The sequence below is a fragment of the Pezoporus occidentalis genome, unplaced genomic scaffold, assembly GCF_034315485.1.
Source record: "Pezoporus occidentalis ecotype Australia unplaced genomic scaffold, CSIRO_AGI_Poc_V1 ctg19, whole genome shotgun sequence".
In the NCBI taxonomy this organism is placed as follows: domain Eukaryota; kingdom Metazoa; phylum Chordata; class Aves; order Psittaciformes; family Psittacidae; genus Pezoporus; species Pezoporus occidentalis.
Window position 1 is genome coordinate 1,542,474 of NW_026913748.1, and position 24,527 is coordinate 1,567,000.

At 38.1% G+C, this 24,527-nt stretch overlaps 1 protein-coding gene across 1 annotated transcript in view; it reads right to left on the reverse strand.

Moving 5' to 3' along the window:
* MYBPC1 (myosin binding protein C1) overlaps positions 1–19,922 on the reverse strand; it is a 76,378-nt gene extending 56,456 nt beyond the window's left edge. The window contains exon 1 of the mRNA XM_062616379.1: positions 19,638–19,922. Coding sequence (XP_062472363.1) covers positions 19,638–19,662 — 25 coding nt within the window. The 5' untranslated portion in view covers positions 19,663–19,922. The remainder of the gene's footprint in view (positions 1–19,637) is intronic.
* Positions 19,923–24,527: the final 4,605 nt, after the last annotated feature.

The following is a 24,527-nucleotide window of genomic DNA, read 5'->3' on the forward strand; positions in this document are numbered from 1 at the left end:
AGATGAAATTTATTTTTAATATATTAAAGGAAGCTTATTTTCAATCTGGAAAACATTTTGGACTCTAGACTGGCTGAGTATGGTAATACTTATTTGACATAGTACATTGAGATGATCTTAAGGTACTTTCCAACCCTAACTGTTCTATGATTCTATGATTCTATGATTTATAGTTTAACTACTTGTGACAACCAATAATTTAAAAGGTTGAAATCTTTGACTGTAACAGTAGATGTTTTTCGCTAACCTTTGTCATGTTTTGGGCATTAACCTTTAGGACTCCATCTCAGGTCATAATTAGGAAATAAATTTTCAATTGCTGTCACACAGAAATGCTAGTAAGGTTATTCCTTTGCACTCAGCTCCAAATATAACTAAAACATACTTCTCATTCTTAATAAATCCATTCAATGTTTAAAAAGGAGGAACAGTTTTAGTACAAATAAAATTTTCAGCTGAATCTGTGAATTTGATATGGTTTGGGAACTTTCAGCCATATGTGTATGCTACAGCAAGTCCTTGCAGAGAGTCCAAAGAGAATCCCTTACTACAGGAAAAGAGCTCAGTGCTGTAAGTTCTGGTCCCATCACATGGAATAAAGTGAAGAATGTATATTAAAGTCTGACATGGAGTCTGATAATAATAAAATGGCTTTACTTACTTTCATGGAAATTTATTTTTTCTGGTTTAATTACTAACATTCTAACTTTTGCTTTGTGGCCTAGAAAGATACGAATTTTTTTCATATGAAAATTTCACCACAAAAATTGCATTTTGGCACATATCTCCTTTACTATCATGATATTTCCCACTGCTTCCACTGAGAATAAAATAACATCACTGTGGAATGGAAGTCTATTTCTTACATGGAGAAGTAACAGCAGAAAATTATTGGCTGTATAATTGACTTTTTGACATTTAATGGCTAGGAACATGGAGTATTCTTACAAACACTGGATTAGAGAAGTCCTCCTGGCTCACCAGTAAGAGCTACAAATTCATAAACAAAAGCTCAGCAAACTAAGCCATTTCCAGATACATATGAAAGGCGTATGAGCCTTTTGAGGGACTTTACTGGAGTTTTCTTTTGTTTTGAAAGGTATTTCATGTCTTCATCACACAGTAGTGTTGGTCAGAAATCTGACACCTTTCCAGTCCTGTTTTACCTAGCAGTAGGCACAGATGTTAGCCAAAATCTACAGCACAGATCAGACCTGAAACACTATTATTATAGTCTGAACTTCATCTCATACATGTAGACATATGACGAGCTAGTCAAAACCCGACCAATGCAATGGGCAACCTACTCTATTTGGCCCTCTTTCTGGCAGGGAGGATGGACTAGACAATCCCCAGAGGTCCTTTCCAACCTTAGCTATTCTGCAATTCCGTGATGGGATGATGACTGAAGCCAGACCAAGAAGTCATTAGTTTCTTTCCTAAACTGTAGTTTATGGCTGTTTGGTCTATTGCTAGAAAAACTGAGGGAAGAACTGAGCTCAGGGGAGAGACCTGAAGTATGGTGTGGAAGGAAGAAAGGAAGCGGGAGAGTTCCAAGCACTGGGAGTGGCAGAGAGATGGGAGATACTTCAACATAATCTTTTGGCTATGTGCGACCCCTTTCACGGCCATGCTTGGCTTACAGTTCCATTCCTGAGGACAGCCAGGAAAAAAAAACATTAATAGCACCAAGTAGTTTCCACCTCCCCAAAGAATGATAGTCCTCTCTGGCTGACCTCTGTAACAGGCTTGTCAGCCAGGAAAGGGCTCTGTGCACTCAACCAGCAGCTTATGGCTGTGCTCCTTCCCTAGGAGGCATGCTCACTGGAGTTCCCAGATGCCATTCCCAATGGTCCTGTTGCCTAATATGGTCCTCTGTCAAAGCATTGTGGGGGGGCAAGTGGTGGAGAAAGTGTTGCCTTCCGCATGCACCCCTCAGACCCCTGGGAGAAGGAGTGTCATTTGCTGAGTTGTAATGATGCTTCAGGGGAAAGAAGCTGCTGAGGTCCAGTTGCTGCTAGATTGATATCATAGTGCCAACTGGACCTTCTACTAAGCAACTGAAGTTAGTATCTGCCTTACAGTTTCTAAGACAGAGGGTAATGATCTCTTTTTTAAAGTTCTTTATTTAAGAAGGCAAGAATATTGCATTTCAGTGAGTTGTGTCATGCTAAACACAGACCTTGGTTATTCATTGGTTGTGAAACTTAGAAAGCAGCTGGCTATATATAATTCCACAGCAAGAAAAGGAATTAACTTAGTAGACCTTTCCACATGGCTACTCAGAAAGGATAGTATGTTAGGAAGTGTCGTTAGCAAGTAAAGTGAAAGCACAACTGTCACTTAGATAACATCTCCAGAAATGCTTTCATGCCTCAGTCATATCATGAGATGCATTCAGGATCCAGTCTGACATAGGATATGAGGACTTAGAGCCAAGACACTTTTATTTGTGATTTATAATTATCCATGCACACATACACTTTTGAAAATCAACAGGAGATGCAACTTGACCCATTACCAACAATTTTCCATCACTGTTCCATGTTTACTATGTCCAGTTTTTTCAGATAAAATAAGACTTAAAATCTCTTGCTATGTATATAGATAACTAAGCTTTAGAAGTTTCGTGAGATTGCCCATGTGCTAAACTTACGGAAATGCTTAAGAACCATGTTAAAAATTTAATTCCATTTTAGGTCTGGCTGCACTGACATACGACCTGCAATAACCACAAGAAGCTTTGGCAGGGAACTAGCTGCATGTTTATGTGTGGTGGCCAGTTTTCAAGGGCTCTAAATTCCCACTTCCACTGGCTTCTGTGACAGCAACAAGCATAAAAACTCCCTGACATCATATATATTTCTTTTCACATGGGAGTGTAAACGTAAAAAGGCATGCTGGCAGTTCTAAAACTGTCTCCATGTCCTACTCTAATACTGTGCTGAGAGCAAAGTATTCTGGAGACTTGCAGTTCAGACCATTTGAGAGCTACAGGTTATCAGCAACCATACCGGGAGAGAGACCTGGCTGGATAACCCTTCTCAGCTTGTGATTCTGTACTCATGACCAGGTTTGTTTCGGATAGGCTTTGGAACTCTGTGATATTGGAAATCGAGTAGTGGTGTGTTTTTGTTTTTGTTTTTTGTTTTTTCTTAGGTGAAGGAAATGACCTTGAGCATTAAATCAGGGCTTGAACAAAGTCTAAAGACAGCATTTCACCATCACTAGGCTGGAATGTTCACAAAAGGGAAGAGGAGAATCTCCTGCACTAATTTCTCCTGCAGCTAGTTATAGATTGATCACAACCCAGAAAAGACTCTGGTCTGAAAAGCCAAGGGATTCAGGATCTCACCCAGTCTGACCAGAGGTCTTACTCCCATTTACATGGAAGGGAAACAAGGACTTATAGCTGCATCATCATGGATACAGGTATGATATCTGTTCTGTGTTACAGCAGCATATTAAAGTGACTTTCATATGTCAAAGAGCACGAGGATGGTCACTTAATGCTTTTTGTCACAAAGATCTGTCAACATCAAACTTGTGTCAAATTTAAGTAGGTGGATTAAGCTTGCGGACATAGTCTCAAGGGATCAGACATATAACTATTACATAGGCATTCCTAAAGTGCTGACTCTGCTACTCAGACAAAAATAGACAAAATACTAGTTTGGGGAGAGAACATGTCTCACCCTATCCCTTGTGCAGTTGTGGGTAAGGATTGTCCCCTCTGTGTGGACCCTGTAAAATGTAAGAACTGCCATTGCTACATCATTGCTGTTTTACCCTGGGGCGGGTGCTCCATTTAAGTAGGTGGGCATGGCAGGACCAAGGGTGTGGAACAGTTGCTTGACAGACTTCATGTCCAGATTATCAACAGATAAAAGCAGTAAAGCATTTTTATGTATTACTTAACATTCCCTGAAAAAAAAAATAAAAAGTGCTCTGCAGAAGAGAAATGACTCAAAATGCTCTGACCATTTTTTATGAGTCACTTCACACAGTGAAATGCCAGTGCCAGTCACAGGGGCATCAGTGATGTGATCAAAAGCCATAGTCTCATCAAGACAGGAACTTGCTCAGCAAACTATAGAGATTACCAAGGCATGATGAGCATTTCATTGGGAAACAATACTGTTAGCAGACCCAGATTAAATAAACTGGGAAACAGAGGGCTTGATTCAAAGTCTCTTGTAATTGATAGAAGCTCTCTTAATGTATTCAGTTGGACTTAAATTGACGTTGTTACTGTTCTTATCAATAAAGACTGGAAGACTCAGTACTCTTCGAAAGCTGACTACAATCATTCAGATGGTTTGCCTGCTGCTTCATGAGTCTCAGTTCTCCACTGAGAAATCTGATTTGTGTGCAATTTCTGCAGACAGTGCCCAATCTGAATGGAAGCAACAAACTGCAATACCAGCTGAAATCATTACCTTTTAAATATTTATAAATGGTAATTTTCTATGTTACTTTTAAAATACAGCTACAGAAAGTATTCTAAACAGACTTTAGTCCTAGGTCCTGAGAGAAAAAGTCACTCTAAAGGACTGAAGTGAATAAGCAGTAGTGCTCTGGTGACTGCCTAGATTACCACTATTGTGGCCAAGAGTGTGGTGGAGCCAGACTGATAAACTTATTAATGTATTTCTATTTCCTTTTTCCATTTGTAATGGTGGTGCAGACAGATGAGACTGCCTGCTTTGGCTCAGTGTGACTGTATCTGGGTAGCTCGTTGGACATGAAACCAGCAACCTTAGGTTAAATAGTGTCCCTTATTGCAACAAAGAGAACAAATCAGCATGTTCACTAAAGCTGAAGTCATCTTTATATTTCAACAGCCAAAAGCATCATAATCCACTGATGCATCTTCTCGTAGGGACTGAAGAAGAAATAAACTTAACGAAGAGCTTGCTTAGGAATTAATTTTGCATATGATTAAAATTAAAAAAAAAATGGTTGTCTCATACAATCTCACCTACAATACTCCAGTTTCAGGATAAACTAAATACTTCCAATTATAAAGGATTTTATTGGCCACAGGAGCTGATCAAACCATTGTATGACAAATGCAGTCTTCCTTTCACTTAAAGACTAAAAACCTGGATGAAAAGTTGTAACAAATCTTACTAACAGTGAATTCTGTGGAATGGGTTAGACACCAAAGAGTAGTTTACAGATTCACTTGAGGAGTTGCAGTGCAATTTGTGGCTCCAGATTTTGTCTTCATTGCCATCCATCATTATGGAAGTGCATAAAGCAGTCACAGTTTTTTAGTGTGCTTTTCTTGCAGTTCCCATTTTTTTGATACTATTAGATCAAATCTGATCATATGTAATCTTCCACATCTTTCTCATTTCTTAATAGAACTTTGTTTTCATGTAGGGATTACTCTCTAAAGAACACTGTAACCATGACCTTGAACAAAAGTAATTTTTTCCTTTTTCTTAATAAAATGTGTGTTTTAGGAGAATCTATATTCTCCTAAGTTTGTTCAAGCAGAATGTCTAGTAAAGGGCAATGTCAGCCTATGTCAGCATTAAAACTCCCCATATATAATTTCTGATAGGCTCCAGGCAGCCATCAGCAGTCAGCACTCTCATCATATGGTAGAAGGTTTTCTTGGCAGTGTTGAAGCTTTGTATATACTGTAACTGGGATTTAGAAGGCTGCCAACAGTAAGACAGTATTTAAAATAGTTAAATAAAGCTAAAGTTGGTGACTTTAGTCTAGTTCCCATGCATTCCCAAACTCATTTTTAACCTACTAAACCCACAATCCACCAACAAGAAGTAACTAAATTCCACTTGTATTTCCATTGTATCTTTCTCTGCTTACTTTTTATCAAAAACTTAATGATAAAAGTTATCTGCTCTATCTAAGACAAAAAAGAATATTTATGCTTGTACCTCACAGATCACAGGCTAACAATAGACTACAATTTGAGGGCAACACTTCATTGAAATTTTTGACTAAATGTTTTTCATTGAGCTTTTTAAAATTGCAGTTTTGCAACTTATTCCACTATTAAAAAAAAAAAAATCCCCAAAAGAAAGTTTATGATGCTATCTTATCCTGCAAAATATTGTGGGCACAGGTTTGTTGGTTATACCATCAATGTGACAAAAGGATCTTGCTGAAATGTGTTATACTATTTACTGGAGTTATTTGTGCTAATGAGGTTATTCAGTTTGTCATCATAACTGTGCCCTTATGAGAAGGTTTTGTCAGCACAGCTGTACCTTCAAAGCCATTGAAAATTTCTCCAAGCCTGAGCCTGCTTGATGTATTTTTTTCTTCCACATCTTGATGTGTTAAGTTTTGCTTCCATGCTTGGAAATAAAACCATTGTATTTTGAAATATCATTGCAGACTTTTTATAAAATGAGGTGTATGCAATCCCAAATGTCACTGAAAAAAATCGTAACAGGCATTTTCCCCATAATATTTGCGTAGCAAAGACTGTGGAAATTCTGCCCAGAGTCAGCTTCTTCCTACAAGTGGTAGTTCAGTGATAGTCTCAAACTTCCCTGTATTATGATACCATCTCAGTTTCGATACCACCAATTTAATATGTCTGAAATGATTCCTACTCCTGAACTTCTGTATTCCTTACCTACCTGTTCTCAGTCATCTGAGCTGTTCTTTCATGTTGTTTAACATGATGTACTACATGGTTCTGGCTTTGGTTAAACAGGGGAAGGAGAAAACTGGCTGTATAAATATTGCCAGCCATATAGGTGCTTATGCCTGAAGTACAGAAGCAGTGTTCCTATTTTTACATTGCAAAACCAACAATAAAACAGTCCTGAAATACCTTATCTGGACTTCTCAACCTCATGGTTTCATCTCTATATTTTCATCTCTATATTTTCAAACCTAGGCTCCCACTACTCTGTCATTCGGATGTGAGTATTCATTCTCCCTTTTTTATAGCACACTTTAAAATGTTTCCGTTAAGGTCTGTGAACGGATTCACACTTCCCGTCTAAACCTGATGGTCTGTGTCGTATTTGCTAACGACCCATAAGGGGCGCTGGTGGCTCACTATTCTGCCATGCCCCCCCCCCCCCATTTTGCTGCCTGGGTTCCCAGCCTCAGCTATGACTGATTTCCAGAGAGCAGGGAAGAGTCAGAGCAGGTCTGACTCTTGTCTTCTGGTTAAAAATCAGTGATCTGGCTCACAGGTCAAAATTCACTAGTCTGTATTTTAGTATTTGCGGGGATAAAAGACACACAGGCACAAGAGCCAGGTATTGTTAGTTTCAATGTTTAGGAGACAGTCTTCTGAATAAACCAAGATGCAGGAACACAACACAGTTTGGATTTCTTTACGTTCATTAAATGTTGCAGCACATTTTTATGTGTTAAATTGCCTGTAAAATTATATGATTTTTGGCAGCAGGTGTTAAGAAGAAATCATGTTTTCAGAATGATTTCTAGCCCAGACAAGTGAAATTCTTGTTTTAAATAACCCAAATATAATTAATATTTGTTATCTATTTATTAAAATCAATCAATTCACTCATCAGAAAATACATTGTAAAGAAGTATGGCAATAGATAGACTTTCCTCCCAGTTTCCTCTCCTTCCTTGCAATAGTTTGTTAATGCTTTTTCTCTGGAAGCAAATGTTTTCATTTAGTTCAACAGACTCCCTAGGGAAAAATATGGTGTCAGAGATATCAGTACACTGAGTAATTATAACTTCCTTTCTGGAAGCTGTAAACATAATAAAGTGGACCAGGTTCCTGGATTAAAAACTTCATAGAACACAGAACTGCTGCTCAGGAATGACAATGACTTATTCCTCAAATTTAATAATATATATTCAATGACAGTTGCACTTCTAATTATAGGAAAAAAGTCAGCAATAAAGTTGAAAGAGCAGTTGTAGCGATGAGTACTTAACCAGTAAAGAACTTCTTTTCAGATTGTCCAAACCAGCTCAGGAAGCATTCTCCTAATTTAGAAGAATATTTTCACTCTTGCTCAGCTCAAATCACAACACTGTTGTTTTGCTGAGCTATCCTGAAATATTTCACTCTGAATCTAGGAAATCAAATTATGTATTGTTTTATGGAAAATGCATTATAGACACAATGCTCTGCATAACTGAAGTTGGTTCCACAAAGAACTATATCTTCCGCTGTTCCATGTATTCAGGTTAGCCCTGAGACCCATTTGAGGATGTGCAGATAGTGGGAAATCATTCCACTTAGAGAGCTTGATTCTTAGACTCTTAGGGGAAAATAAGGGCGTTAGCATAAAGTTGTGGTGATGTGAATTCATGTTACCTAACTTGTTTCAGCAAATTAGGATGAAACATTTGAGACTTACTGGTAGGTTTCATTGCAATCAAACTTCAGACTACAACATTTTGACAATGTAAATTTAAAACCTGCTTGTGTTCCCATTCCACAGTTTTTGAAATGTCAACTTTTCTTTGAGGGTCAGGGCAAAACCAAACATGCACATGTTGGGATTTCCCTAGGACTGAATGTATCACCTTGTTATCAGCTCTTTGTCAAAGTAATATGCACTACAACTGTTCTAAACATTGTCATGACTATGTCCAAATAAGAAAATCATTTGCTTCAAGTCTATTTGACTGTGGATGACAGATAATCTGATACTCTGTGATCTTTTCAAGAAGGAAGAGTCTCTCAGACTTCCTTTAGATAAGAGCACTCTCCTGTCATCTGTACTTCAATACTCCACCTTCTCTAGAGAGACAATGTTTTGCAGAATGGGATTGTAATGAGGAACCCTGACACAAGGCTGTCAGGCAGGTAGGTGATTAGAGATCGTTTCAAGTAGCTAACCACTAATAATCTATTATTATGTCAACCTGATTTTTTTACTCAATGTTAATTTTGTGTCTTCAGGCTTCTGGAAAATAATTCACTTAAGATTAAAAAGAGGGTGGTGGTATTCACTTTCTTAGTTTCCTAAGGGTATCTTGAATTGATGGGCTACAAAATTCAGGGGCTGTAATATTTCTTGAGTGCTGATATTCCAGTACATGTCAACCAAAGGCAACGTGCAGTTAAGTCTGGAGAAGAATTTAAAAAACCCTAAACACAGCTAGCAATGCAGGAAACCTTTGTATTAGAGTTGCAGCATTGTTGATATCAATCACTAAAAGAATCAGAAGTTACCCTAGATCTCAGAAACTAACTTATTTAAGTACTGACTGTGGGAGTTTTCTTTTTTTTGTAAGCTTGTTTACACATTAATATTTATTGTTGCTCAGATGCCTGGAATCCAGCATTGTGTTGAAAAACCTTTGGGAATATTTTATGCATGTAGGGAGAGCGGACTTTTCCCGTAGGTAAAAATTTAGGAGATCTAAGGCCCCAGAGGCCTACGGCACTAGGCAAATCTTTGGTGGATCATATTCATCTACATGAAAGTCACGTTTGCACTTTTATAAGTGTTAGGCATACGAAATTGCATACATCCCTCTGTGTAATACTCTTACTTTTTCTACCTCTCAATCTCATTCTGCAGCAATGAAGATAACTGTGAGAATTGTAAGACTTTGCTTAAAAAAAATAAAATAAAATAAAATAAATCACTTAACTTTGCTGTTAGGGAATGTTTGCATGCAACAGGGTGTTTTGAGACAAGCTGTGGGGATTTGCATCAGTAAATCAGTAAGTGATATGTGTAAAAGAAAGCTCTTATAAAGCACGACAGCAAAATGCATTTCAGATGCTATTGTGAAAAACAAGCACAGCTCACTGAATACACTTTCTCTGCAGCAAAACAAGCTGTTGGGTAAGAGAGAAACCTTCATTGCAAAACATGGAGATGCAAAACAAGGGCAAAGAAAAAGGGGCAGAGGACAGAGGTCAGATTTCCCCTTTATAAATAGGGCTAAGGAAAGCTTAGATGAAAGATTAGTAAGGCTGGAGGGAATGCCATGGAAAAAATGTCATCAGGCATCTGACCCTCTGTGCCTTCACTGAAGTCTGCATCTGTGGAGGAGTGGCAGCCACAGCCTCCATTGGTATTGCAATCCTCTTTGGGTCTAAAATAAGGTTTTTGGCCTAGATACTATGCCCTTATAAAAACAGAAGATACTGAATGTGTTACAGTATGTGTATGTATATCTCTATCTACATGACTATCACAACACGACATCAGCACGAGACCCAGAAGCTATTAGCCAATGAATTACTCTATCTACATGGCATTCTCATGTGACCATTCCTAGATATCTGTAGCCACAGATACTCTCCATATCACCAAGGATAAGTGTTTTCTGTATTTTTTGCTAGGAACAATGCTTTAGTGGTACTAGAAACTAATAAAGCTGTTGAAAAAAGGACAGAAAAGCAATGCTGTGTACATTCAAGTGTACAAATGGCTTGAAACATTTCATTTCAGGCCAGAAAACAGTGAAAGGCCCTACCACACTAACACAATCAGCTCAGAATGATAAAAGGAAGTTTTCTTCCTTCTAGAACGGTTGGAACTGGTGCTAGGGGTCATAATATATACATTTCTCTTGTACACTAAAGATATTGAAGCAGAAAGTGATAAAAATGGGCATTAAAATACCCAAAGTTTGGAATTTGACAACTGCTCGATGACTATGCTTTACTGCTCTGTCTAGTCTGCTACCACAGTAGAGTAGATGAGTATCAAGCAGCAAGACTTAACCCATCAACTGAGTCAGTAAGATTTTCATTTGTGGTCTCTTTCAGTTTTAGCTGCATTTGTATTCAGTTTAATTTCATCTCAACTTCAGGGAGATCATCATCTTCTCTCATCTTTGAGAGAAGATAAAATTTGAAATAATAGGTTTTCAGACTTTGCTGACTGAGCAAAGCATGGCCCCATTCAAGAAAAAAGTAATTGTTTGATCTGGTTTATGAGTTATTTTTGCTTACTCCCTACCTAATGTGCTCTATCCAGTTGGTTTGATAGCAAGAAGTGGAGCAAATGCCTCTGCAATTGATGTCTATGCACACATATAGAAGATTGATAAACAAATCTGTAAAAAAAGGGAATCTTCATCTATGTTTTCGTCTGGCAACTTACTCTTGGCATTTATGACCAAAATTAGGAAGTTATTCTGAGCTTGCAAAGTCGTGATCAGTGAGTATTTTAATACAGATCCCTTTCAGTAAGCATTGTGGTACTACTGAACGATGTTTTCCAACACTCACTAAAACCACCATTTGATCCTACGGAGAATTTAATTAGAACAGAGCTTTTTTTAATAATCACCTGGTCAAAATAACTTGCTGGAGCCATCACATATAAGGACAACTGCCATAAGAAGTGGATCACATGCTATTTTAAATTAGGAATAGGTCCAGGTGATAGCAAATTATGTAAGAAATATTTAGTAATGTCTAGAGAAGGGACAGCAATGACTGTCTCAAACATTTTCCATTACAACAAGATACAGTAGGACTCCTTTCTTGCTGCAGTGTCTGTACACTTTTGGGAATATGGAGATGGGACAAGGGGGAGGCTCTAAACTGTGGAATGAGGGAATGAGTCACTCAGCTGTGCTCCCACGTCCTGTTAGTGCATGGAAGTCACATGCACTGTTTGACTTGCAAGTTATCACATTTGTGAGCGTCTTTCCTGAACAACTTTACTCCAGAGCAGAACATGGTGCAACTTTTAGGATGGCGATTTTTTTTGAATTTTATAACTTTTCTGAGACTGTGCCATATTTGACTTTCTGTTCAGGAACCCTCTGACAATACTCCAGGAGGTATAATGTCCTAAATTAACCCCTAAATTAATCTAGCACTAACAGAGAGCAGGCCATGCAACACCTCAGTATCGCAACATTTCAGTATTACAGCATCTAACACCACCATGGCTAAATGCACCAGAGCCACAGGTTATTTTAGCCCCTTGAAATGAAAGTACACATAAAGACACTTGGCCAACCAGTAGAGGATTGAGGGTGTGATTGGGCTTCTTCAGATAAGGCATTTTTAAGCTGAGTGTATATAAGACATCTGGCATTGCTTAGCCTATGTCCAACTGACTGGTCTGTGGAGAAGACATTAGCAATATGAACGCAGGTAATGGGGACAGGAAGCCAGCCAGGGAGAGACCACTCTGTTTCGTGAATGATGCTTTTTTATGGGTTCTGAGAGGTCTCTGAGCAGGAATCTGTGTTTATACTTCTTGAATCCACAGTATCTTTGTGTCCCTACAGAATCTCAGGAAGTGGTGAAGACTGACCAAAACTTTCATGAAAACCTGCTTGCTAGACCGGCTTCCTAGGGCATCAAGTCCTGCTGGACACAGAACTGGATTTTGACTCTAATTCACTCTCTTCTGCAAGCATCTTCATCTTGGCTGAGCCACTTGCTAGTTATTGTGCTCTAGGAGCTAAAACCACTCCTGACAAATTAGAAAGAGTAAATTCCAGAAATATTAATGGGATTCATGGAGACTCCTAAATCTATGTGTGTGTTGTTGAACACATTGTAGAATATTCAGAAACATGAAGCTGTTGGAGGAAGTGAGAGCAAGCTAGAGCAGAAAGGAAGAAGAGGAGTTAACATAAATTTGAGCAGGAATGTGACTTTCTGTTTCCTCTGATTGCTGAAAAAAGGAAATTTAATTTTGAGTTGATTTAAGCACTCAGCCATGAAAGAAAATATATAGACTCCTTATAAAAAAAGAAATAAAACCAGCTGGAACTCCCAAATAACAACGACAAAAGGCAATAGCAACTTTATCTATCTATCTATCTATCTATCTATCTATCTATCTATCTATCTATCTATCTATCTATCTTTATTTATTTATTTATTTATTTATTTATTTATTTATTTATGTCAGTGCACCCAGCAGATTGAAGAAGGGTGCACTCTGCTCAGGGAAATGTACTCCTTCATTTATTGAAGAAGAACATCTGAGTATCGCATGCAAATAATACTGGAATGGAACTCTTTCCTTGTCTTCTTATAAAACTGCCCATTGCAGAAAATCCTTAAGCACTAATCGAACAACTCATAGCGAATAACTCTGCAGCCTTATTGCTAAGGTACTTAGGAAAAAAAAAAGGGGACGCATGAATGTGTCTACGGTGTGAGCTAGGAGTCCAAGCTACTCTATAATCAATAGAATCGGATTTTTATTCACCATAAAATAGCTGCTTATGGCTCGATCAAGGTGATCAACGACATTCACATGCTGTAGCATATCCTTTTGGTTTCTAGCTGCTACTCCCGGGTATTGCAGATCTCCCATAGGTTCTGAGTCATATCTGCCATTCCAAAATGGGTATGCTGTGTATCCATCCTTGAGCTTCTCATATGGCAGTAGGCACCTATGTTTAGGCAACTGTTGGCTGGTCAGCTGAGCAGAGTCCAGGCTCCACTGACTGTAACGGCCTGCTGTCCATGACTCCAGCAGGACCAGGGACACCTAATGCAGTTGCACACACTTCCATTTGAATATCTGGTTCCTAACCCACACGTAGTCTGTGCAGTGTAAAGACTATTAGGATCTTTGTACAGTTGCAAACTTAACATGTTCAATGAACTAACATGGACATGCAGGTAACATCAGTCATCTATTCCCTAACTCTTAAAACACCAACACCACTTCAAAGAAAAATAATAAAATCTGCTGGTAGTCATAAAATGCACCAAACTCTCCTAGTGAATGATAGAAAAATGGTTTGAAATATTGGTTCCCTAATAGCCTTTTTTTTTTTTTCTGATACTTCAGAAGTAGAACTTCAGTTGTGACCGAGAGCAGAGAGAGGAAGGGCTAGGTGAGAAAAGAGCTGTTTCTCAGCCACAGAGTTGCTCAGACTCAAGAGACAAAGCTGTTGTGGGACTGAGAAAATGAATTACAACTGAAGTTAATTATTCTATCCATTGCTTTTTCATTTATTTACAGATTTTTACATTCCGTGCAAAGTCACATTAATGTCTGGATAGTAACAAGCTTTTTTTCCTCACTCTAGAGCAATTATTAAATTACCACCTCTAAGTTAGTGGGTTCTCTGCATTTTCACTGATTGATGAGTCTGGTACTTGTTCCTACCCCAAGGGAAATTTCCCCAGATAATTTATTTTCAAACTTAACTTGCTTTTCCACTTCAAGGAACCCTCTGAATGTCCCATCATGAAACATGAAATGTGTTGTAGAACATATATTCCAAGGACTGTTAATGTGTGTGGTGGCAGCTACTACAATTTTGATAACTGAAGTCTCTCTGCTATTTTATTTTGTTATGTGACCGTGGAACTTGCCATCTTGTTTGGTAGAACCCTGAAACTAATATAAAGAAACTCATCCAGTTTTTCATGGAACTGAAGGGTACTGTTCTTTCTTTCAAGCTCTCTTAAAGTGATATATTTAGGAGGTATGAGGGGAAAGAACTGGGCAGTCCTTTATTTATCTTCCCAACAGGTGCAGCACAGGGAGGCACAAAGGCAGCATTTGCTAATTTCAGTTTTGCCAAGTACAAAGCACTCTCTGGTCTGCTGAAAGACTGTTCCCTCCTTTCCTCCTAAATTAAATGTTTGTTTTGTTTTTTTTTTAATATTTTTTTATTATTTTATTTTTTATTTTAGTGTGACAATATTAAACACTTTTCCTGTGCATAGATGCATTGTGTTTTGCACAGGGTGGATGAGCTTTTAAGCTCATGTAAGTACAACAGTAAACCAGATCAATCTTGTATTGTCCTCATACACTAGCATTAACATAAAATCAATGCATTGTATAAGAAAAGAAAAAAATCTATGTATTTCCTTCAGTTTACACGATAATAAAGCAAAACATAAAACCTCAAAAATATATCCAGTTTGGGGATTTTTCTTTGCCAATATAGGGTTTTCTTAATCAGATTAATCTGACTGGAAAAGTAGTCTTAAACCTAGGAGTAGTGGAGGCAGAAGACCAAAGAATAAATCTGAGATGCTCTGGTATCTCAGAAGGAAGTGTGAAAGCAACACTTGGAAATTAGGAATGGGAGGGCAAAGACAGTCTAAGAACAACTCAATTCCCAGGGTGCAACAAGATCTGTGCAGGAGGACAGTGCTCTGTGGGGCTCAGGGTGGAAACACAGCCCACTCTTGCAGATCTAATTACAACAGTTAGGCGTAAGTTTGCTTCCCATTTGTGAAGGCCTTAAATTTATTAGCTACAGGTGATGAAGAGAAACTTTCTAAAGAATTGAGAAGGAAAATAAGAGGAGAGGTTAGGGTTTCCTCTTTCCCTCATCCACAAAACCCCATTTACCTGTGACTTCAATACAGCACTTATAAATGATATGTATGGGCCTGACTTTGAGTGTGATTTGGCTCCAGGACTGAAGGTAGTTAGAAATAATGGGAATGCATTTTACAGTCAGTCCTGCAGAGGGGTGATGATGGTGGCAGAAGATGGATGTCCGTGTGCTTTCTTTTGCCTCACTGAAGCATGTATCTATGCAGCAAGGGCAGCAGCAGCTGCACTACCCTGTTTGGTGCCATCATAAAACAATTATACAGGTCCAGCCTTCTGCAGGGAAAGCACTAAACAATGTTATGTGATGTTCACATGCTGGGTTCTTGAATTTTTTAGGAAAACTTTCCATCAGCAGTGTTAATTTTAACACAAGCCAAATTCCTAGAGTGAAGCAGAATTTCCTTTTAACTTATTTTTCACCTCTGAAAAATGGTCTGGCCTTGAAAATATGATATGAAAGGAAACCTGACTTTAATTAACTCTTATCCAGCCTTAATACTGAGATTGATTTCCCACTGGAATGCTGCTCTATATGTCTATGATTTGCATGATCTACACGATTTATATGACTACCTTACTTGTTTGACCGTGCCTATTATATTGATACACCAGATTGTGGTATTGTTTTAAATATTATACATACAATAAAAATATAATTATAGAAGAATCATTCAATAAAACAAAACCAGTCATGTTTAAAAGCCAGTAGAAGTAAAGGCTGTTTCAACTGCGCTTCTTCAAAAAGAACAGCATTACCATATCTCCAAAGCAGTCACTACTGATACACCTCTTTACCTCCTTTCACAAATTACTTCATGTTTTAGAGATTGTTCTTCTAACCAACAATACATGCACATAGTTTTCTTTACAACTTTAAAATCTATGCTGTTTATAGATAGAAAAAAAGCTTTACTGAAATACTGCCTAAAGTAGACACAGTGATCTTTAATTTTGAATCTCTGCCAATATGTGGATACTCTAGGCAGTATTCACACAAAGCCTGCAAACCCTTAGAAAACAAAGTTGGCAGACAGTTGATAAATGCTTTGGCATAGAAACTGGAATGGTCACTTAACTCGTGGCCATGAGTTATTTCCTAGATTGGGGAGAATAAATGAGGCAAATTTACAGAGCTGCCTACTGGAGACTGACTTGCACCTGTCCCTGTGGGATGATGCCCACAGTTTGAAACCATTGCTCTTGGGAGACTTGGCAGTTTTACAAAAGCATATCCAAATACCATGTTCTGTGACAGTTCAAGAGGGCACCTAATTAATGGACAGCTCTTATTATGAATATTGGTTAAAGGAAAGGGGGGAGAGGAAAGATTGACTAAGTGATTATGATAAATCACAGGAAGTAATTATATGAAGGAGGGTTATTTTATTAGTCACTAGGAAAACCAAAGGCTGTTAAATTTAAATGCACTGGTAAAGGTCTTTCTTTGGCATCACAGTCCTATCCTAGTAATCCGCTGGGATCAGTTAATCCATTGATGTAAACTTCACCTTTTGCAATTTTGAACAGGCTAAGAAAAAACAACCTTAAAATGGCATGACCGTATACTCCAAAGAAGCCACAGCTGATTAATACATAGGACTTCAACATTTTAACACTACAGCAAAGGCCTTATATCATTAGTCATTTTCTACAAGTCTGTTTCTACAGTAAGAAATTTCACAAGGCTGAAGTGCTCCGGTAATCCTCTCTAAGCTGAATGGTGTGTTTAATTTGGTGATCCTATTCGTTAAAAGTGCACTGTGAGGCTACACTCTCACCAAGGCAGGAAATGTCTCGCTTTGGTAATCTAATAATCTTAAAATAGCTCAAAGAGCATTTGGCCTGAAAAAAGACCTCGGAGCTTCCTACAGCACTGCTTCTGAAAAATCTCACTATGCAATTCAGACACGGCTGTGATAAAAATTGCAAAGCTGAGATTTTCTTAACATTCAAGCGTTAGTCCGCTTCTGATTTCTCAGCTGCTTGCTCTTGAGTGCTGTTTTTAACTGGCAGGACCTATGAGAATAAGGAGCATGGGATCATTCATATAGGTTACTCCTTTTGGAAATGTCAGAAGAATACTATCTAGGTGCCCCTATAATGGAGAAGCCTTTAGCCTCTGTCTGCTTGTTATTGTAGTCTGCCAAAGGTTTCTTAGAGTCTTCCCAGTGAGAACTTCCAGAATGTAGTCAGTCCAAAGTTCACCATTAATCAGTTACCTTCTATCCTTCTTACCTAGGAAATTACCTTGAGAATAGGCATTTGATGGACATAATAGAGTTAGTATGAATAGTAGAAATGGTATTGTACTATTATTGATACAGAATACTCCTGCCACTGATATAGTAAGTACTTGCACTTACTATAAAGTACCACTACCAATTTAGGTGAGTTCTTGAAAAATCTTTAAGAAGCAGCTAACATCTGAAGTACAAGATAAACTTATTATCACCCTGATCTACTAACTCCAAACAAGCTGGGTGCAACGAGGAACGACCAACTTGTGTGTATCACTTTTCCAGAGCTCATTACTGCTTGTGAACCCCCACTCTATCAGGACAGAAGGTTTCAATATTTTTAATGTTCCTGAATATTGACTCATCAAAAATCACATTTATTCTACTGTCAATATAATGTTTTTCAGGGTTGCTAAACTTATTTTGTAACACAACCACAGAGCTGCATTTGTAACCACTGCATCGTAAGAACATCTTTGAAACAATCTAGTCTTAAATGGAATAATATCCTTTAGAAACGTGACCATCCTAACAAATTTCCTCCAAAGTATGCATCTTTTGAAAGTGCAGAAATACTTTAGGCTTTTTTTTTTTTCTTTTTTGAAGTTGGCAGCCACAGAATGCATTCTGATTAAACTGTGTAATATCCAGTCAACTAACAGATCAAATAAAAAGGACACTTAATACATGTGTAAATCATTTGAATTACAAATAAGACACTCTAGAAGGGGCTTGGCTCTAGATTTGATATAGAGGATTAGGCTCTTGTATTAATACATGCACTTGGTGTAGCTATTTTAAGAAGGATACTTCATCCATCATTGTCCTCGAGCACTAAGGAGGGCTGGTAAGGTAAAATGATCACGTTGGTCTGTCAACACAACTTGCTTGACACTCAATTGTCCAAAAAGTTTAGTTTTCATATATCCCCCAACTCAATAAGGTGCTGGGACTGCCTAATGCTCCTGATTGACAGCTACTTTTCTCTTGCCTTTCACAAAACATTTTAAAAGACTTCTAAAATAAAGCAAATGCTATTGATAGATCAGTGTTAAATCAAATGTACTCATTCAAACTACACACATGCACCTATCAGATCTTTCAGAACTGATGGGAAATAAATGCTATTTAATCACATCTATACTTTCCACAGGTTATCTTTAAGATTAAACTCAGGTTTTCCTCTGAGAATGTGTTAGGGAACCTGTATACCTCTTGTTTGCCAACAGTTGCAAAGCTCATACAGTTTGCACATGTATGGCTTTGCAGAATCTATGTATATTGTCAATGTTGAATGTAATCATCAAAAATTCATACTAAAATGTCTAAATTTGAAAGAAAAATAAAAGAAGGGCTATAGAAATATGTAACTATAAGAAGCTTCTTTAGCTTAAATTTTCAAACTAGTGAAAAATAAATGCTACCTTTAAAAAGCTATGAATTAATAGACCCTGAAAATTTTATTCCTGTTTGAGCAGCCTCCAATGGACAATTCTGTCTCACTAGCAGACTATATACGCAGTTTCTTTGCTATAAACTTAATAGTACCATGAAAGACAGTATTACTGTCTTTAACTATCCTTCTGAAACATGAAATAATAATTTCTGTAGTGTGGCAAAGAGTATTATTCCAGTTTGACCTGTACAGAAAAACTACATTCTACACTTATGCATTAGACTTATAGAACATATTTTAATCAGAACCTTAAACCTGTTTTATGAACATCCTTTCTACTCAATAACTTATACAACTTAATGAAAAACATATCAACATGCTGACTTTTTAAACCAAAAGAAATGCTTATTCCCTTATTTCCGGAATCTAGACATCTATAGAGAAATCAGTAATAGCACTACGAAAACCCTGCAGTCTTTAAAAAGTGAACACAGCATTTGCCAAATCAAGTAATTTCTAAATATCTCTGCAAAGCCATTTTTTATTGCCTAAAATAGTTGGAGGCTGAAACAGTGTCATGCTACACCCCTACCCAAAAGTAATGTTTTAGTTTAAAGGATCAGTGATCTGTAATGACATTATGATGTTACACAACTATTACTCTTAGATATTATTTGTTGCTGAAATGCAGTCTGAAAGGTGTTTTGTGTGTGTGTATTCATAATTCCTGTAATTAAGAAACATTCAGGTAATATTTGTTATACTTACCATCTTTCTTGGTGGGTTCCGGCATTGTTACAAGAATTCTTTATTCCCAGTGAATTTCAGTCTTTCAGACGCAGTAAGTAGTAGCCCCAAGACCAGCTGAGAGAGTATGCAGATCAGTATGACAACCAGAGGGTAAGAAGAATTCCTCTGCTTTATATACTGCGACTGAAATATCAATCAACATGGCACCTCCTCTCTTTTCAATGCAAACACTTTGAAAACTGACAGATATGGGAACCCCTCTTACATCTGTTGTCTGCTGCCTCTGCTCCCTTGGCTTTTGGAAGGAATCTCTGCATTGCATGGGGCTGATGAGAACATCTATAACTTTCTAAATTCAGCCACACCGCTTGCTCTCCCATCTCTCTCTGTAACATGCAGACATGCATACACACGTAGATGGAGTTTAAAAAAGTGACTGCCACGCTGTTAAAGAGCCCCTCCTGCCTGCAGAACTTATAGGAACTACCTGTATAAGTTTACACCTTTTAAAATAACATAAAAGGGACAAATAAGCAGAGATAATACGTCTGCTGTGAAACTTCATTTCCTTCCTTTAAGAGAAAGTGGTATGCACAGATGGAATGAGGAGTATTTTGCAGTGTTAATGAAGAAAAAAAAGATGATTGTGTTTCTGTTTGGAGCAGTAGAGATTCTCCATCTCTCCATTCTGTTTACATCTGCTACACTTTCTTGGGTTCTTTCCGCGTAGCCATCCCCATTTTGGCTTTGATAAAGACTATAGTGTTTCTTTCAGAATTGCTACCTCGTTAACTGGAGAGTTCACTGCTGAGAGATGAGATATTCTCTTTTCCAGTCACCCAGGAGATGCAACACTCCTTGCCTTTGCCAAACCAGGAAACCAGACAGAAGGAATGGAAATCCTATCTGTAGCACACACCCCAAGCCACTAAACTAAGCCACTGGGCTGCCCTCTTAAACTCCTACTTACACTATGAATAGGTAGGCAATAGTAATGCAGGACAAGTTAATCAGGAGGTACTTTTTATGCCTTTTTAGGATTTTGAGACAAAACTCTAGTGATTAGTGCAATAGATGAAGTGTTCCTCAAGGATTTCACTCTGTTAAAACACTTGTTTATATCATAATCACATATCAACATGAATTTGGCTACCAGACAGATTTCTCAGTGTCTAAATGCACCCAAATGTCATGAAAAACATATTTTATGTTTTTGAATAGGAGTTAGAGACGGAATAGTGTTAATGTGCCTGTATATCCTGTAGCTAATGGACTCTATTGTTTTCTGTCTATTTAACCATTTTACAGACATCTTTTAAGGGACAGACATTTAAGTACTTTTTATAAGAGGCCAGAATGTCATCTTCTCTTTCTGCTCTACTCATTGTGGTATGTTATTATTTGACTGATCCGTGTGCCTATAAAATACAGAGAAAAGCAAGATCCCTGTCTACAAGAACCTAAACAAGGAATATTAAAACAGTTTTCCTCTTTTGTTACATATCACTAACTAGGTAACCTCCTTATATCACTGAAATAATTCCTGTCCTTGGAAAGCAAATAGAGCACTATCCTAAATAAGTAGCAGGATTTTGTCTCTCTGTGTATCCATGATGGTACTGGGGAGCTGGTGCATGGACAGACTTAACAACATTGCAGACGTCATTTTTTCTTGTTCTCCTTTCTTCTACTTAGATCTGGGAACCAAAGACTGTGATGGCTGGAACCAGAGTGGGATGAAGAGCAACTGCTGATTCTCTTCAGCATAGCGTTTCCTTAGTAGCCCCTTTTAAGATGTGAAGACAGTTTGCATTGCATTTCACCCATCATATGCCAAGAGGTGCTGAGAACTACATCTCTGGAGATTCCTGTTAATACAAACAGGATTAAATACAGTTACACAGTCGAGCACTGGATGGGTGAAAGAGGACCTCCATCTCAATCTCACAGTCAGAAAGTATTGGAGACCAGTGTTTATTGTTACAGCCTTAAAGGGCTTCCTCTACAGGAAAAGGAAGAAGGATATTCAAGAGGACAATCTAATTCATAGACTGCCTTTGTACTAATAAATTAATGAGTACTGAGACGACTCACTGGCCCAGAGGCCAAGTGAAGGTTTGTGGTTCTCATCTGCACAACAGAACTCCTTCTCTGCCCCAGAACCTGGAGACTGCAGCCAAAACATACCCAGGAAATGGTTGCTGGCATGTGCCTGAGCTATGCGTAGGCATAGGTTGGAAAGTGCTTGCTCTCCTGAGCCAAAATGGTACCAGAGAGCATGCTAACCATCCCTCAGTGTGGATAACCACAAGATCACACCTGAACCCATGCCCTAGCCCTTGTTTATTGACAGGTATAGACATAGATAGAAAAACTAAATTGGATCTATAACCTCTGTTAGGCAGCAAGGGAAGAATATAGGTTATGGGAAGAAAAGATTAAATACTATGCCTTTATAGCATATGAAAATATGTGTGCTTCTAGAGGTCTCCCTTTTGTAAAGGCCAGTGAGAGTGCAAGAAAAAGGCTCTTCAACTGTGTGAAATAAATTGAAATTGTGGGGTAACAACCATCTGAAAATTTTCTCATCCTTTCACTCTTTCATAACCTTACATTATACTTGTATAATTCATTGCATTTAATTTTACATTGTCTTTGATAAAAAAATTCCAGTCTCGCAACTTCCCTGTAATGTAATTTTTAATAGTATTATAGAAGATGCCACTGGGGTAGATTTAGACTGTGATAACTCAGTGTACCTTAATACTAACAATGACAAGGAAAGCTGTTTAATTCCTAAGAAAGGAAGCCATATTTTATTTATTGCTGTCTACTTCCCCGATGAGTCCGTGCCTTAAGCACCTGCAGATACTTCATACTCCAATCCAAGTCAACCTAGTCATTTCAGTTTATTTTTCTTCCTGCACAAATGCTGCCACAATGTTGACCCCATCTTGCTTGTGCTATAGCACTTATTTGCATTTTGGTGCTATCGGATAGATGTCATTCAGAGCTTGCCTTCTTATACTTCTCCACATTTGCAGACTGCATGGTACTCACCAAACTTGCCTGCTTCCCTGTATGTGTCAGTCATTCAGCTGATTTTATTGCAACTCATCTTGTGAAGGACCTGAGTCAGAAGAGGAAACATTTAGCGCCTCTGTGCTGAACACACAACTCCTGTGCAAGTGAAAGAGCCACGAAACACCTTCTCACTCAACCACCAGCCTACTTATCAAATGATTGAGCCAGACCCTTCACAGAAATCATGAGGTGGAAAGAGCTGAGTTCCACCTTTCTAGCCCACCTCCTGTGCCTCAATAGATAGAACTAGAGCCCGTGTCATCCTTTCATTAACCTACACCATTGCTAAAAGTAGTTTGCACAGGCTGCCTCAAGTCTCTGTATGGAAATATCCCACCTCATATCCTCCTTCAGTAAGTTGGCTTGTGACCTCGTATTTTGCCCTTCCATAAAGCAAATGTCTTCTGACCAAAATTTATCCTTGTTCCAATATGACTTTGTGTACCACTGTAAGCCCTCAGCCACCTCAGGAGCCAAATACGCTAGGCTTTTTGAGCCTTCCCCTTCCATGGCTGCCCCAATTAATCATCCATGGTCTCTTTCCAGAACATGAGTATCCTATTTTAATTCTGTTCAGCTCCTTGAGCAGTTTCCAAACAGCAGCTAACCAAGGCGTCAGATAATTAAATCATTGTCTCTCATCTGTTTTTAATAAATTCCCTTGGTCAAATATCCAAAGCCCTTATTTGCTCTTGCAGCTGCTAGATCTGCATCCATAACTTCATATTTGCTGCTATTCCTAGGACTGAACTCTCTAACTTACTTCAGTCTCTATTCTAGTAAGTCACTCTCTGTTTGTCTTGTCGCAAAAAAAATCTTTGTCTTGTCGCAAAGCCAAAGGATCAAGACATTCCCCAAAGACATCAGAGACAAATCTTTAAACTAGTTAACCAAACTACATCTTTAGTGGTATAATTTGGTTTTAAGTAATCCTGTGAAGATCAGGGAGCTGGACTTTATGATCCTGATGGGTCCATTCCAACTAGAAATATTCTATGATTCAATTTAAAAATTTTCCACTCAAAGGTTTTACTGGTATTGAGAAAACCTGATCAAGAGAAATAAGAATGCTCAGTGGAAACAATCAGTTTAGATGAGAATGGGAAAGGATTCCTAGTCTAAACAGGAGAAAATCTGGAAATAACACCCAAAATGCTGGTGTGTCTATGTGTTTTCATTAAAACATAAACATCATCTTAGTTTTGTGCTAATAAAGATTCCCAAGTTTTTAAATGTTACATAACAGAAATACATTTTTCACCAGTTTTAATATTTGGAGCTTTGGAGCCTCTGGGAAACAGTTATTTACTGAGCCCAAGGATGGAGGATGAGAAACAGCAGCAGATGGAGTCTTCCTTCCTGTCAGGAGGAACCCATAAACACATTTCTCCAGAAGGACTCTGGAATGAGGTTTGATATCGCCCAAGCCTCATTCAAGTTCCAAGTGCCCTCCCAATAGGCACAAGGCCTGAAAATCCTGTTCTCATGTCAACAGTAGAATCACATCATGGTGATGTGATTTTGTGCTCAAATTTTGACTTTGCCACATACTCTATTTACAATAGAATTTTATAGATTTTGGTTAACTTAATTATTTTGATATCACTGATAAACCACAGAGCACTTTTTTCTTTTCTTTCAATAAAAATAACAAGTCAATTATTTCAATTTCTACCATGCTGGCTGGTGGAAGACTAAAAAAATACAACCAAAAAATGCACAACTTCTATTTTTGCAAGAGAGGGAATTACTGCAGCTTGGAAGAAGGCTGCATCTCGGAGTATCTGTTACTTTTTAAGTCCCCATCTAATTTGTGAAGGTAGT